General features: G+C 30.4%; 1 protein-coding gene across 2 annotated transcripts; it reads right to left on the bottom strand.

Moving 5' to 3' along the window:
* Positions 1 to 2,998: 2,998 nt before the first annotated feature.
* Positions 2,999 to 17,035, bottom strand: LOC139488664 (recQ-mediated genome instability protein 2-like). 2 transcript variants are annotated; one of them, XM_071274480.1, is made up of 4 exons: positions 16,960 to 17,035; positions 9,456 to 9,646; positions 7,728 to 7,830; positions 2,999 to 3,218 (listed from the first exon to the last, which is right to left on the bottom strand). In XM_071274480.1, exons 2-4 carry the CDS (start codon positions 9,621 to 9,623, stop codon positions 3,067 to 3,069), a joined length of 423 nt encoding a protein of 140 aa, XP_071130581.1. In that variant the 5' UTR covers positions 9,624 to 9,646; positions 16,960 to 17,035; the 3' UTR covers positions 2,999 to 3,066. The 2 variants fall into 2 exon arrangements, with proteins under 2 accessions (XP_071130581.1, XP_071130572.1); XM_071274471.1 differs by having other exon boundaries at positions 16,912 to 17,024.
* Positions 17,036 to 17,084: the final 49 nt, after the last annotated feature.

The following is a 17,084-nucleotide window of genomic DNA, read 5'->3' as shown; positions in this document are numbered from 1 at the left end:
TGATACTATGCACATCTTTCAACATAGGTAACACTATTTAGATATGCACAAAACGTTCACAGTATTTATCAACAGGTGAAGTGTTTACTAAAAAAGCAAAATGTACTGAAACGTCGCCATGCGACGTCATCAAAACGTCATCTTTTTAAAATGATCAAATACAATATGTTACAAGTATCCATTTAAAAAAAAATAAAGAGTAAGCATGGACTAATATCCAATTGTTCAAAATATTTGAAGAAATTAAACAAAAGCTCTGTTATTAGAATTTTGACAGTGCGAATTTAGCATGGATGCAATTTGGGTACTCCTCATTTCAGAATCATTGATGGTTTGGAGGTCAGTTTAGACCAATTTTTCTATGATTCCATATGGATTTAAAATGAAATTGGTGTACTTATATAATAAAGAAGAATGCGGCTACAAAATAAACACAGAATGGAAATTGTTGTCTTTATCATAAAACTAGAGGCTCTAAAGAGCCTGTGTCGCTCACCTTGGACTATGTGAATATTAAACAAAGGACGCAGATGGATTCATGACAAAATTGTGTTTTGGTGATGGTGATGTGTTTGTACATCTTAATTTACTGAACATTCTAGCTGCTTACAATTATCTCTATCTATAATTTACTTGGCCCAGTAGTTTCAGAGGAGAAGATTTTTATAAAAGATTACTAAGATTTATGACAAATGGTTAAAACATGACTATAAAGGGCAATAACTCCTAAAGGGGTCAACTGACAATTTTGGTCATGTTGACCTATTTGTAGATCTTACTTTGCCAACATGTATTGTTTTTTACAGTTTATCTCTATCTATAATAATATTCAAGATAATAACCAAAAACAGCAAAATTTCCTTAAAATTAACAGTTCAGGGGCAGCTCCCAACAACGGGTTGTCCGATTCATCTGAAAATTTCAGGGCAGATAGATTTTGACCTGATAAATAATTTGACTCCATGTCAGATTTGCTCTAAATGCTTTGGTTTTTGAGTTATAAGCCAAAAACTGCATTTTACCCCTATGTTCTATTTTTAGCTGTGGCGGCCATCTTGGTTGGTAAGATGAGTCACCCGACACATTTCTTAAACTAAATACCCCAATGATGATTGTGGCCAAGTTTGGTTAAATTTGGCCCAGAAGTTTCAGAGGAGAAGATTTTTGTAAAAGATTACTAAGATTTACGAAAAATGGTTAAAAATTGACTATTAAGGTCAATAACTCCTTAAGGGGTCAACTGACCATTTAGGTCATGTTGATTTATTTGTAAATCTTACTTTGCTGAACATTATTGCTGTTTACAGTTTATCTCTATCTATAATAATATTCAAGATAATAACCAAAAACAGCAAAATTTCCTTAAAATTACCAATGCAGGGGTAGCAACCCAACAACGGGTTGTCCGATTCATCTGAAAATTTCAGGACAGATAGATCTTGACCTGATGAACAATTAAACCCCGTGTCAGATTTGCTCTAAATGCTTTGGTTTTTGAGTTATAAGCCAAAAACTGCATTTTACCCCTATGTTCTATTTTTAGCTGTGGCGGCCATCTTGGTTGGTTAGATGAGTCACCCAACACATTTCTTAAACTAAATACCCCAATGATGATTGTGGCCAAGTTTGGTTAAATTTGGCCCAGAAGTTTCAGAGGAGAAGATTTTTGTAAAAGATTACTAAGATTTACGAAAAATGGTTAAAAATTGACTATTAAGGTCAATAACTCCTTAAGGGGTCAACTGACCATTTAGGTCATGTTGATTTATTTGTAAATCTTACTTTGCTGAACATTATTGCTGTTTACAGTTTATCTCTATCTATAATAATATTCAAGATAATAACCAAAAACAGCAAAATTTCCTTAAAATTACCAATGCAGGGGTAGCAACCCAACAACGGGTTGTCCGATTCATCTGAAAATTTCAGGACAGATAGATCTTGACCTGATGAACAATTAAACCCCGTGTCAGATTTGCTCTAAATGCTTTGGTTTTTGAGTTATAAGCCAAAAACTGCATTTTACCCCCATGTTCTATTTTTAGCTGTGGCGGCCATCTTGGTTGGTTGACCGGGTCACCGGACACATTTTTTAAACTAGATACCCCAATGATGATTGTGGCCAAGGTTGGTTAAATTTGGCCCAGTAGTTTCAGAGGAGAAGATTTTTGTAAAAGATTACTAAGATTTACGAAAAATGGTTAAAAATTGACTATTAAGGGCAATAACTCCTAAAGGGGTCAACTGACCATTTAGGTCATGTTGACTTATTTGTAAGTCTTACTTTGCTGAACATTATTGCTGTTTACAGTTTATCTCTATCTATAATAATATTCAAGATAATAACCAAAAACAGCAAAATTTCCTTAAAATTACCAATTCAGGGGCAGCAACCCAACAACAGGTTGTCCGATTCATCTGAAAATTTCAGGACAGATAGATCTTGACCTGATGTACAATTTAACCCCATGTCAGATTTGCTCTAAATGCTTTGATTTTTGAGTTATAAGCCAAAAACTGCATTTTACCCCCATGTTTTATTTTTAGCTGTGGCGGCCATCTTGGTTGGTTGACAGGGTCACCGGACACATTTTTTAAACTAGATACCCCAATGATTGTTGTGGCCAAGTTTGGTTAAATTTGGCCCAGTAGTTTCAGAGGAGAAGATTTTTGTAAAAGTTAACGCCGGACGCCGGACGACGACGGACGCCAAGTGATGGGAAAAGCTGACTTGGCCCTTCGGTCCAGGTGAGCTAAAAACGTAGGGGAAAAAACTGTCAAAATAGGTGCAATTTGGGTACCGTCACGTTAGAGATTATATCATCATACTAAATAATTCAAAATGCGATGACTTTGTTAAATTCATATGCTTGTTTACCAAATAAGCATGTCCTTACTTTGAAAAATATATATTATGTATGTGTATGCAAAAATAAATTTGAAAACATTCTTAATAAATAAAATAAAATTGCATTGAAATAAGAAGAAATCACATGTATACTTTAAAAAATATATTTATTTATAAGAAAATAAACATTTTAAAATGTGTGTAATAATAATTTTTTTTTATTCTCCATTCCTTATATGTTCCAGAACTTCCAGTATCCAACATGTTTCTAGGTCAACTATGTGATTTGTTAAGTTCTGAAATTTAAGAGCCCTCAGTACTGGGATATTTCCTACTGCCATCAACTGACCAATAACCATAGCATATTGTCCTGTAATATTAACATCAACGGTTTAATAACAATGGCATATTACACTTTAATATAAACTGTTAATACCAAAAGAATAGTATACTTGAATATCGACACTTAACACTAAAAGTATATTATACTTTGATGTAAACTGTTAACACAAATAGCTTATTATACTCTAATATCGACTGTTAACACCAATAGCATCTTATTCTCTAATATTGACTGGTAACACCTATAGCATTTTATACTTTAAATTAACTGTTAATACCAATTTCATATTATACTCTAATATCGACTGTCAACACCAATGCATATTATACTTAAATACAAACTGTTAACAACAATAGCATATTACACTTTAATTCAAACTGTTAACATCATTAGCATATTATACTTTAATTCAAACTGTTAACATCATTAGAATATTATACTTTAATTCAAATTGTTAACATCGTTAGCATATTATACTTTAATTCAAACTGTTAACATCATTAGTATATTATACTTTAATTCAAAAATATACACTGTTAACATCATTAGCATATTATACTTTAATTCAAATTGTTAACATCATTAGCATATTATACTTTAATTCAAACTGTTAACATCATTAGCATATTATACTTTAATTCGAACGGTTAACATCATTAGCATATTATACTTTAATTCAAACTGTTTACATCATTAGCATATTATACCTTAATTCAAACTGTTAACATCATTAGCATATTATACCTTAATTCAAACTGTTAACATCATTAGCATATTATACTTTAATTCAAACTGTTAACATCATTAGCATATTATACTTTAATATAAACTGTCAACACTAATATTATGTTTTAATATAAACTACTAACACCAGTATAATTTTAACATGAACTGTTAATGCCAATAACACATCATTCTTCAATATCAACTGTTAACACCAGCATTTTATACTTTAATATAAACTGTTAACACCAGGATATTATACTTTTAATATAAACATCAACTGTCCAGAAACCAAAGAATATTGCTGTAATATAATTTGCCAACTGTGTAAATACTAAATGCTGTCCTATTGTATGATCAACATTGAAGTGTTCCACGATATAATAACCATATGGTAATATACTAGTATGTGTAAAATATTCAAAATATATTGTATCAATCATAGCTTACTGTATATAATAATCAATTATAAAATAACAAGGTATAATTTAAACATGAAATGTCTGATAACTAAGATATTGTCTTATTATATAAACATGAATTGTTTATAAATATCTATTTGTGATTGCACACTGTCTTGTCATATGACAATCAGTTTTCTGTAGCATAATATTAGTCTTGTGTAGATGAAATGCATGTCTAGGGTATTAAGTTATAAGCCTGTTACATTTGATAACTATATATCTAGTACTATGAGCTCCAAAATAGGTATTGGATACTGTTTAGTAAATTTCAACTGTTCAATAACCAAAATAAAATTGAGCCAAAGAGACAACAATCCGTCCAAAGAGCAGTAAAACAGCCTAAGGCTAAGGCCACAATGAGTCTCTCATATAGCAAGAATATCACACTAACATAGACATAAGACATTGCCTGCCAAAATGCTAAAATACATGGTTTCAGGACCATTTTCATTCAAAATCCTTGAAGTTGGCTTCAATTTAAAAAAAAGATTTGTAAACCGTTTTAAAAAGACCAAATCTACAGCCTGCAAGTTTGGCCATGGTCCATAATTCTTGCAAAAAGTAATTCATCTATTAAGAAAGGTTAGTTTCAAATATATAATTTTTCTTATCATGCAATACTTAATAATAATTCAGTCATGATATCCAGATCACTATGATGACTCCCATTTAAAGGTGAAGGTGGAGGATCAGAGACAACAAGGTCTTGAAACATTGAGTTAGCAATACCTTCTAAAATTACAGTTAATTCAAGCATGAAAAAAAAGTGTATCACTTTTATTAAATAGGCCAGAGTGAAATTTCATCAAAAGGAGGACTTTATATTAAGGTATGAAATTATAAAATTCAAATCCATGTCAATATCTAGATTGATAGACCCAATAAAAATTTACGAACTGCTGTTATAATTTATAATACAGACTGATGGAGAATTGGTATCCCAGAGCTATGCAGTGGAAGTCATACTTGAAGATATTGAATAAAGGCAACAGTAGTATACTACTGTTCAATAGTCATGATTCAATTAAGCAAAAACAAATAAAGATAACAAAATAAAACAAACGTCTACAACTGGATCTTTTCACTTCAAGTGGAGAACAATTATAGATTTTAGTAGAATGACTTCAGAAACATAACTTTTCATTAGCTGTTGATATGAATTACTAAAATGGTGTAAAAGGTGATAGAATGCTGACATTATTCACTGAGTAGTGATTAATTTATGCATAAGTACCAGGAAAATGACAAAGGGTCCTCTTGGGACCTCAAATTTTGCGAGAAATGTTTTGTTTACATGTAGCATGATAATATTTGCTTTTTAAAAATGAATTTGTATTTTTACTTCACAACAATCATTTTTGACAATGTACTATCTATCTACCAGTAAAAAATTGATGTAATGATGTTTAAAAAATTTGTAAAATGGTCTTCTTCTGGTTTTGATTTGAGCGCCACTTAGTCTTCTGAAGATGAGACCTGTGTCTGCATACTAAAATACAAACCTGATATCTTTAATGACTTTTTATAAAAGTAAATAGTTTCGTGAATAATATATGTTGTAACATGTAACTTTTGTATGCCATCAATAACAATTTGTTTATCCTCTCAACATCTTTTCACAGTTCCTATTTCTTGATTAATGGTGTCATTAATTATCAATGAAAGAAACCTATTTAATCAATGATAACTCTTACAAGTTTATCATGCAAGCAAAATTATTCATTTTTCTTCTTTTTTCAACATCAATTAATGTAATTGTTAAGCTGCACTTTAATAATCAGCAGTTATGTCAACATATTTTCTAGGAACAATTACTCAATTTTTCAAGTGCCAGATCAAAGGTTGGAAAAGTACATTACAGGTTAACAGATCATAAATCATTCCCCAACAAATCAATATGCAAGACTATGAGAACAAAACATCTACAACAAATGCAACGAAACTATCTTATAGCTGATCAGCTGAAAAGTATTTCAAAGTAATAGTAGATCTAGACATTTATGAATTCCGCCACTTTCAACTGCTATATTTAGCTATATCAGAACAATCAACTACTGTGGATTCATCATTATTTGTTGGTTACAAATTTACAGGGTTTTCATGCATACGGGTTAACCACATATTTAAATGTTGAACAAAATTTTCTATCGGGTTGTATGCAGAATTTAGCAAAACTACAAAATTACATAATCCTCTAAAAAAGCAAATTTTCCATAACCAATGAAAATTGGTACAAATGTACCTATGAAAATAAATGAATCCACAATACATAGGTGCTGTGATAAAAATATCTAATGTTGTGGTAATTCTGCTTAGCTATCTTCAAGGAGTTTTGGATTACTTGAGTATGGCATAGACTACAAAGAAGTGTTCCAATGCATCATAGACAACAAAGAAGTGTTCCAATGTGTCATAGACAACAAAGAAGTGTTCCAATGTGTCATAGACAACAAAAAATTGTTTCAATGTGTCATAGACAACAAAGACATGTTCCAATGTGTCATAGACAACAAAAAAGTGTTTTAATGTGTCATAGACAACAAAAAAGTGTTTCAATGTGTCATAGACAACAAAAACGTGTTCCAATGTGTCATAGACAACAAAAAAGTGTTTCAATGTGTCATAGACAACAAAAACGTGTTCCAATGTGTCATAGACAACAAAAAAGTGTTTTAATGTGTCATAGACAACAAAAACGTGTTCCAATGTGTCATAGACAACAAAAAAGTGTTCCAATGTGTCATAGACAACAAAAAAGTGTTTCAATGTGTCATAGACAACAAAAACGTGTTCCAATGTGTCAGACAACAAAAAAGTGTTCCAATGTGTCAGGTAATAAATAGGTGTTTCAATGTGTCATAGATAACAAAGAAGTGTTCCAATGTGTCACAGACAACAAAGAAGTAATCCAATGTGTCACAAAGCAGGTCATGGAAATCCCTGAGAATGGTGTCTACTGGTTTATGAATTTAATGGACACAACTAACAATATGTAAAATTTGTAGAAAATTTAGGGAAACAGAAATTGGATAATGTTCTAAATGTCATTCTATGCTAGTCCTATAACAATGCTTAATTTAATTTTGAATTAACCTGTTGCTGAAATCATGAAAACAAGCACTTTCAGACCATTTTTTTTTTTACAATTTCCCAACAAATCTGTAAATTTATTACTATCAGTATGACATCAGAACTGCAAAATTGAGATTATCAATGTAATGTAATTTCTTAAAACTGACAAATAACAACACTGGTAAAAAAATCATCAGTAAAAAAGCTTTTAAAAATGGCATCTATCATCCCTTGTACTTTTACAAAAATGACTGTACATATTAAAAAGATGAGTTACCATGTTTCAATTTTTCAGGCATATGAGGTATTTTACAGCAACCAATGACTTTTACTACCCCTGTTCCGTCATCTAGCAACATCATGTCAGAGTCATGTGATACCTTTATAAAACAAAATGAAAATGTTATATGCAATCATAGATATATTGTTAGTATAAAAAAAAACTTTTCAATAAATTCCATATTCATAGTTTTCATTCAAAGGGTTCCATGGAATCTGTAACTCATTTGTGAAGCATGCTGTCAGTGTAAAATTGTAATGTGGACTGTAAAACATTTGGACAAATAACAGTCCACAAATGTTTTAATCCAATGCTTTTTTTTTCTGATGAATTGTCAAAAAGTGAGCAAGATTCCATTTGTATACATGTGATATGGGATTTTTTCCAGAAATCAGATGTCATTCAAACATTGTATTGTTAAGGGATGACATCAAAAGATCGATGTAGGATAAAAAAACTTAAATCAAATAGTTTGGGGGTGGGGGGTTAAAATTCTGCAAGTTTTGTATATCTAAAATCGATTTTTACATATATCCCTATTGGTAAATCAATTTTTCCCAAATTAAGTTAAGAGGGGGTGGGAGGGTCAGTGAAAAAACTATGTGAATTAAGTTTTTTATCCTACATTGAACTTTTGATGTCGTCCCTAACTTATGGATACTGCAAATTTTACAATGAGAGGAGATGAAGATAAGAATTTTAATTCGAGAAATGCCTAATTTCCGATTAGTAAAGATTGTTTTTTTTAAATATAAAATTGTCCGGAGAAATTTGATTTGTTCAAACACTGTCATATTTGTGTTCTTGAAAGAATGGATTAGTGAATAATAGGATATATGTCGCCCTGTTGGTTAGAGAACATTCTTTTGACAAAGACATTTTACCCCTTATTAAAAACTTACTCAAAAAGCCATACCAGGTATATTAATTGTTCACCAGGGAAATATAACTGGCTTCAAAGAAATTGTTGTTTTTATGGTTACTCGACCAGGCCATACCACAAAGTTAATAAATTTGATCAACAAGTGATTTCTCTTAATTTATTTTGCAAAGTTGTAACATATTGTTACAGACCTTACTTAGAGAACATACTCACTTCCTTGTGCAATATTATATTGACCAGATTATACAGGTTCGCTTCCAAGGATTCATCAAAAACATTGGAGAGGTAATATAATTTTTATTAATAAAAAAAATTGAGAAAGAGAAAATAATTGTTATGTATATGTATTAAAATTTGATTATCTTATAACTTTTCAGAGTTTCCCTTGGTTTATAAAAAAAAAGGATGTGTTATGATTGGTAAAGGTCAACTATTCAGCAGAGTTCAGATTATGTGAATATATGAAGCAACTGTAGGTTGCCTTACAGCCTTCAAAAAGAAAAACCAATGTCTGCATTTTTTCACCTACACTATGTTTGATAAAAGTTAATTGTAAAAATTTGGTTCATCTAATCAGAATTCTGAGACTGTCATACAAGTGAGAGGTTAAGCTAGTTACAAAACCAGGTTTTATCCACCATTTTCTACATAAGGAATTTCCTGTACCAAGTAAAGAAAAGGACAATTGTTTTCCATTTGTTGGATGTATTTGAGCTTTTGATTTTGACTTTTTAGAAAGGACTTTTCGTTTTGAATTCTCTTGGAAGTTTGATATTTTTGTTTGTTTTTTACTTTTTTTAATATTGATCAGAAAAATACAAAAACATGGCTTTCTAACATACTTGAAGTACTGTTCCCTGAATCCAAACAACACTAAATGTTCTTCCCTTGGACTGCCATTCCTTTATATTTTTCTGTTGATTCTCTGTGCTATTTGAAACACATTTCACTGCTTGCTGTAAGTCTCTTATAAAAATCTTTTTTGATGGTAAGTCCAATAATTTTGACATTCTATATTTCTGTAGCTACATGTCTAAAAAGATAAAAAAAAATCTTGAGTTAACATTCAAATAATATATCAATTTTCAAAATTAAACCTATGAAATTGGTTTCCCTCTTAATACAATGAATCCACAGTATGTCATAATTCAGTATTGGTACATTGTACATGTATTTCCATCACTAGGAGATTGTATTTTTTTGTATTGCTAAATTAATCAATAATGATTTTTTTAAGGAGAACCTAAAAAAATTACTTTGAATTAACTCTAAAGAAAACTATAGATTTTGTATTTATTCAATGGGACAGTTCACCTTCAAAGAATTTTTATACAATGTACATTGTCCTACATCAACAGTGGCAGGTACTGATCTTTTCATAAGGGGGGCCCCGCTGACTGACCTAAGGGGGTTCGAACTCACAACCTCAGTGTTGACTGGCTAGTGATTACAGCAGTAACTACTTAGACCACCTGGCCACTGAGGCCCCTTGATTCTTATAAAAGGTGGTACATCGTATCTTCTTTGCTTTAACATTGTCACAGGTTTTTAACACAGAGGAAGGTTCCATATTTGATATTGAAATTCACCAAGTTGTTTTTTATACTGGTATATAGTCCAAAGAATCTTTACACCAAAGTAGCATTTATCCAATTTCTTTCAATTTACTAAGTAAAATTCTGATACGTCGACAACTAAAGAAAATTTATCTGTTAAAATATAAGATTCTCAAAAATCACCAAAATCTTGTAAAACAGATACACATTAGACTAAAGGAGTTCACAGTATGGCCATATTTGGCTACAAATATTTAAAAGTCAATAGTTTCAAAATTGTTAAAGTTGTAACAGACAGTCAGAAAGTAAAATAGAACAATTTTTGTAGAGCTTTTCTTAAATTTCTAATTTATCATTAACATTTATAACCCTGACTGAAATTGACAAAATAGTTTGGTTTTGGACCAAACTTTGGTTCAGGAACCAAAGAGTGTAGGCTTCAACAAAACAATATTTATGTCAGATAAAATTTGTTATAATAATCAATGTTGAAAGATTATTTTTGTTCTAGGGGAGATAATTTAAAACTAAAAGTTTAAAAATTATTTAGAGTTATCTCCCATTATATGTTAAACCTCACTATTCACTTTCTGGGGGTTAATATTATTAAAAACATACAATTCTAACCATAGATGAGATGGGTATTATCAGAGACATATAATACAATCTCTTGTAAATATGTCTCTGGTATTATTATAATAAGTGTTTGAATAAAATCACCTTTAATTTTTCTGTAATTCATATTTTATAGGCATGCATTCTTTTGTTTTATTTCACTTCAAAACAACAAACCTTGTAGCAGATAACAGTGTGAACATGTGTGGATTAATTTACTAAAATTTCATAGTTCTAAGACATAGGGGGAGAGGAATTAATATAAATTGTAATAACTTATTTCCCAATCGACTGTAAATAAATATGTTTAAACTAAGGTACAGCCTGCTTGTTACCACTGACAACAGAAACATGTAGTGAAACCTTTCTAATATTGGAAAAATTAAGAAAATAAATATAAATTTCACAGTTGTGTGCCCCAAAATACATAATGGTTTTTAACTTAGTTCTAAAATTTCTCTCTTTATTACATTTTTTTTCCAATTCAAGTTCAAAATAAATAAAATAATAAAATTTATGCACATCAATTTTTTTGGCTCAAGATTATCATTTCTTTTAATTTTAATTTAGAGTTTAAATAAAATGCATTAAAAAACAGCAATCTAACATAATTAGAATTCTGTGTAAAAATTGAGAATAAAACTTCAAAGGCATACAATACAGACTAAATTTAATTCTTAAATAATAACTATTTCAATTTTCATTTCTTTGATCTACAATAACCATAGCAGCTTCAACAGAGTAGAAAAATGGCTAGTTGGCTTTCAATTGAAATGAATTGATTTATGATCAGTTGACAGGACATTCACTTCAGATGTCAAATTCTGTATTAGAAAGGTAAATTTGTATATTGAAATTTGCAAAAAATGACTCAATCTGCTGTAATTAAATGCAGCGATTATATATGTATTTATTTGTTATGGCACCCCACCCAAAATGTTGTAATAATATATTTATTTGACATGTTGGTGTCTTCCTCCTATTCCCACTTTTTAAAAATACTATTCCTTCTATTCCCACTTGCAAATAACAATGGATGTTTTGATAAATAATTTGTTTTTATAACAATCAAGGTTAATTAGAATTTCACCTAAGATTTGCATGTATTATTTTAAAGCATAACATATTTGGTACACTGTTTATGTATAACACCTTGTTTATTTGTAAAAAAAAATCATCAAAGAAATACTTGAAATTAAAAAAAAATATATATGATAAATAGATTGTTAATAAGAATTTCACCTAAGATTTGCATGTATTATTTTAAAGCATAACATATTTGGTACACTGTTTATGTATAACACCTTGTTTATTTGTAAAAAAAAATCATCAAAGAAATACTTAAAATTAAAAAAAAATATATATGATAAATAGATTGTTAATAAGAATCTCACCTAAGATTTGCATGTATTATTTTAAAGCATAACATATTTGGTACACTGTTTATGTATAACACCTTGTTTATTTGTAAAAAAAAATCATCAAAGAAATACTTAAAATTAAAAAAAATATATATGATAAATAGATTGGGGTCAGATCTATTTTTAATTTTTTGAATTTGTAACCTAAAAATAAAGAAAAAATATGATAAATAGATTGGGGTTAGATTTATTTTTAATTTTTTGAATTTGTAACCTAAAATGTCTGCTGTACTAATAAATCATAATATCAATAATATTATAACCAAGTATAATCTTAAGATATGGAATAAAAGTATACTCTAAAAATATAAATACTTGGAGCAATAATCAAAGATTTAAAATCATGGCATGGGTGAAAACTGTAAACTTTTCTTCAAAGCATGAGCAATCAGGAAGAACTAGATAAACTCAGAACCGACGACTGGAACGACAATACACAAGAACTTGTAGAGAACATTCCAACTTTTCCATCTTTCAAGAACACAATGTACAGACTATGTAACAACATACTGGGTTGAACAGAACAGTCACCGTTTGAACCACTACTTAACACAAGGAGCAAGGAAAATAAATCATCTAGAGGGATGACACAGCAACCTGAAGAAGCATGTCATGCATCCACATCTGAACATCTTTCAACTAATTAAACTTCTGAAACACCCTGACCATGATCCAGTATACAGCCAGGGGGAGAGAGTGGCCCCCAAAAAGAAGTATGTAGAAATCAACAACAGATTAGACGAACTAAAGTTAGACACCGCAACCAGGAAGTCACAGCAGTAGAGTTTGGTGATGCAGCCTTCCACCTTCTTTAAGTGGAATAGATTGATTAACTTTAATAAATTTGTATACAGTGATTGTCTTATGCTTCTGCTACAATGTGTGATTTGATTTAGTTATGTTGTTTAATTTGTTTTATATATATATGCTTGCTTGAATCTGCAGTTGAATTTTTGTTATAAAAGTAATAAAATAATTTACTTATGTTTGTTAAATTAATTTCTTTCATATTTATTTTGTTTAAAAAAACAGAATTCATACAGATGCAAAAATAACTTATTACCTGTTCTCATCATAAAAAAAAACCACTGGTCAATTAACAGTTGATTAAAAAGATGTTTGTACAGTATAATCCTTTGTTTGCACAAGTTTTCCTCCTACTCCCACATGAAATTTTACCTTTTCTTACTAGATTTATAAAAAGTGGGAATAGAGGGAATGAACCGACATGTTTAATACAATAGTAATGAACTTTTTTATAATGGATTAACTAAAATTTAAGGAAAATTGAGGTGTCAAACAGAAATTTGGGGATGTCACTTTTTGGAATGGGGGTATTGCCATAAAAAATGTCAGACCAGAGTTCTTACTGTAAGTCACAACTGGAGATGTTACCATTCTCAGCTGGAATTTTGGACCTGATAACTGGCTAGTTTAATCAGGACTTTAAGTGACATTGATGTTCATTTCAATAATATATCTACAAATCTTTTTTAATGTAAGTTTATTACTATTATAATTAATCTATTCACTTATAAACCCATATTGATGAAATTATTTATTATGCCTGACTGCTATGGACTCATTTTGACTTTAATAAAGAGGTCTAACATCTACATGTAGTGATGATGTATAAGAAGCTATAAAAGTTTATAAGTAAACAATATATAATATATGGACTCTACCGTACTACAGATTCACCAGGCGTTGGTTCACTTTCGTTTGTAATATATAATATATTATAAAATGTGTGTGTGTATGTATGTGTATTGTAAACAACAGACATCACCATCTTGTCCCATACATAATAAGCATTACCAATTATGGTTTTTGGTTCGTTTCAAGTGTTGTATAATTATTTTTCTTATGGCAGGGGCCTGTTGCATCCATGGATTTTTGTCTTTATAAAGGTTCATCATTACAAATGTATAAAAATGGCTATATTTACACCTCATAAACTACTCTAAATACAGACTAACCTGTCCAGTTGGAAAAGTTTTATGGCCTGGCATCCACAATATACAAAAGTTAAATGCATTTTGTGTTTTAGAAAGATAGAATCTTTTTTTTTCTTTGATTGGCATTTTGTTTTATCCTGCTGCTGGTGTATATATGTAAAAATAAACAAACACGTCAAACTTTGCATTTGATACTGTCCACTCAGTTAGGTAAACAGACAGAAAGTCAAAGTACAAAAAGTCAAAATTGACAATTTGACTTAAATAGGACGAAATGGCACAGGACATAACAATTCACAAATGGAAATTTAAAAGATTAATAAGGACAAAAAGTCACAAAATGTTATCCTGAAAAAATGATTTTGTTACAGTAACATCTCCAAATTGATGTCTATAAACAACAGATCCAAGTACTAAATTTGTCTTAATTTTTTTGTCTGGTGTTTTGGGCCTTGCTAAACAGTATGGGTTTTCCTCTACATCGTTGCTCATGGATAAAAGTCTGTATAATGTACTAAATTATCTTTTTTTATTCTCGAGTTTTTATGGCTTTCTGTAAGGTATAGGTTTTGTAGTGTGTAGCAAGTCGTAGTTTCTGGATTTTGCGCCAAGTAGCCTGGGTGATATGGTGGAAACAACCTTGTTGCTCTATGTTGTGACCAAAAACTGCTGCTGTAGCACATAGTATGCCATCTTCAAAGTCAGATACAATTTTACGCAAGTTTGTGGTCAATCCTGGATCTCTGATCTTCTCTGCAATGGCTTGGATAAACTACTGGTATGCTTGGCACGACTGTTTTTGAAGAAAGCCATATACTACATTGATATCACGCCATGGGAATTGCTGCATGGTATTCTGATGATGAAATCTGCTTTGATTGTGGTGGTGCAGTGTCAAAGGTACTGTCCATGAAAATGGTGTCAGCTGCAGCTAAGAGTCTTAGGTTATCATCTGTGGCCAAGGCAAAGACTGTGCAGTTGGAATCAGTATCATTATCATAAAAATTAATGGTTGTTTGTCATCATCTACAGTTGTTGTGAACTCAGGTGGAATGGTGAGGTCTGATAATGTTAATAAACTAGGAATTAATCTTTTGAATGTTTGTAATTGTCTTCAGCTGGTTGCATGGCTTTAACTGAGTCACTCAGTCTGAGTGTGAGGTATAGGACAGACATTCTGCAAAAATCTGGCTTGGTGTTAACGGTGCGTTATGAGATGAGAGGGCTTTCTGCTTCATGTTGCTGTCCACTTTTAATTTAGCTAACTGGATTGATGTATCAACAGGTGCATTATTTTGTGGTTACCAGTGATTTGATTCCCATGTTGCCAGTCTGTATATATCTACAGCCAAGACTGGACTTTATGATCCATTTCAACCACCGCTTAATTTTCTAAGAGGCAGCATTCACACTCGCAAAGTGGAAGGAATATAAGTTGCAATAACTTGTTTCCCAATACACTATAAATAAATATGTTTAAACTTAAATTTTTTAAATAGCTATACAAAACAATGTAGATGAATCCTTCAAAGCTTAGCTTGGAACCATCTTTATTACTTTGTAGATTTTCCATTTTGGAATGATTGCTATGTTCTAAATTTTTATTCTTTTAAATAAAAAAAAAAGAACATCTGGCACATAATTTCTCACTGAAACCATAAATGATGAAATCGCAGACACTTAAACCAAGGATTAGTATAGTAATAAAAATCCTTGCTCAATCAGATATATGAATTATTCTATGATAGAGGGTTTAAATTTAAGTCAATTTGTTTTTATTGCTATCAAGTAGAGACCTCATTTTCCTGCCAATTGGTAGCCATAATATTTTCATTGCAACATAAGGGACAGGTTATCTGGAATTGTTTATTCAATAATTAAGCTTTTAATTTTCATTATTGACTTCCTATTGTTATTTTTAATGATCAATGACCATGCACATGCCTTCATGTAAAGACATATCTTGTTTTAACACAATCATTACAATAGCTAAGTGTACTGTCAAATTAAGTAAAATTATGAAGAATATTGTGTAATAATTACTAATTCATTTCCCCCTATCAAGGACATATATTATTGTTAGTTATACGTCCTTGCCCCTAATATTTAAAAAAATTTGCTATAAAATTAAATCATTTAACAAATATATATTCATTAATTATATCATGTTTGAAATTCATCTTTATCTTGTAAACTAATAAATATAAATTAATAAATGATTATAAGAGCTGTAATGAAAAAATGGATATAGGTATCTTTTTTTTATTGCAAAGGAAAACATGTTAAAATGATTGTCAAGTCTGACTTTTAAGAATAATATTTTATAATTAAAATAATGTAAACATGGTAAACTGTGACTTTTTATCCTAAGTATGTGACTGTTTGTCCTTCATCCCTCAGTTACACCCTTTAAATCACCTTTTGTTGTGTAAATATCCATTGTCCATGTCAATCAATGTAACTTGAAAGGGAGCATCTCAAAGATGTATCCGAACTTAGTTTATTTTAACACCTTTCTGCAGGGAATGAAAAAGAAGTCATTTTTTTTTTAAATTATATATCTAGTGGATGCCAGGCTTTAATAATTTTCAAACTGGACTGGTTAGTATGTACTAAGAGTAGTTTTTGAAGTGTAAATACAGCCAATTTTCATTTTATACTATTTTTTTGTCCATAATTTCAGAGCATTTGTTTTGTAACTTTTGATGAACCTTGGTGATATTTTATAGACGGACTATGAAATATTACATTTAGAATCATAACCACATGTTCTGTCTTCATGCGAATCCGATATACCTGCTCTACAGAGAAACAAAAATATAAAAAAGAAATAAGGTAATATAGGTGAAGGGGAATGAAATCAATATTAATGTACTTCCGGTTTTAAGATGGATGAGGCTGGGTTGTTTTCCCGTTATGAC

Source organism: Mytilus edulis, chromosome 1 (assembly GCF_963676685.1).
Source record: "Mytilus edulis chromosome 1, xbMytEdul2.2, whole genome shotgun sequence".
NCBI lineage: Eukaryota > Metazoa > Mollusca > Bivalvia > Mytilida > Mytilidae > Mytilus > Mytilus edulis.
The sequence above is the reverse complement of the archived record's forward strand: the minus strand, read 5'-3'. Positions and strand labels throughout refer to the sequence as shown.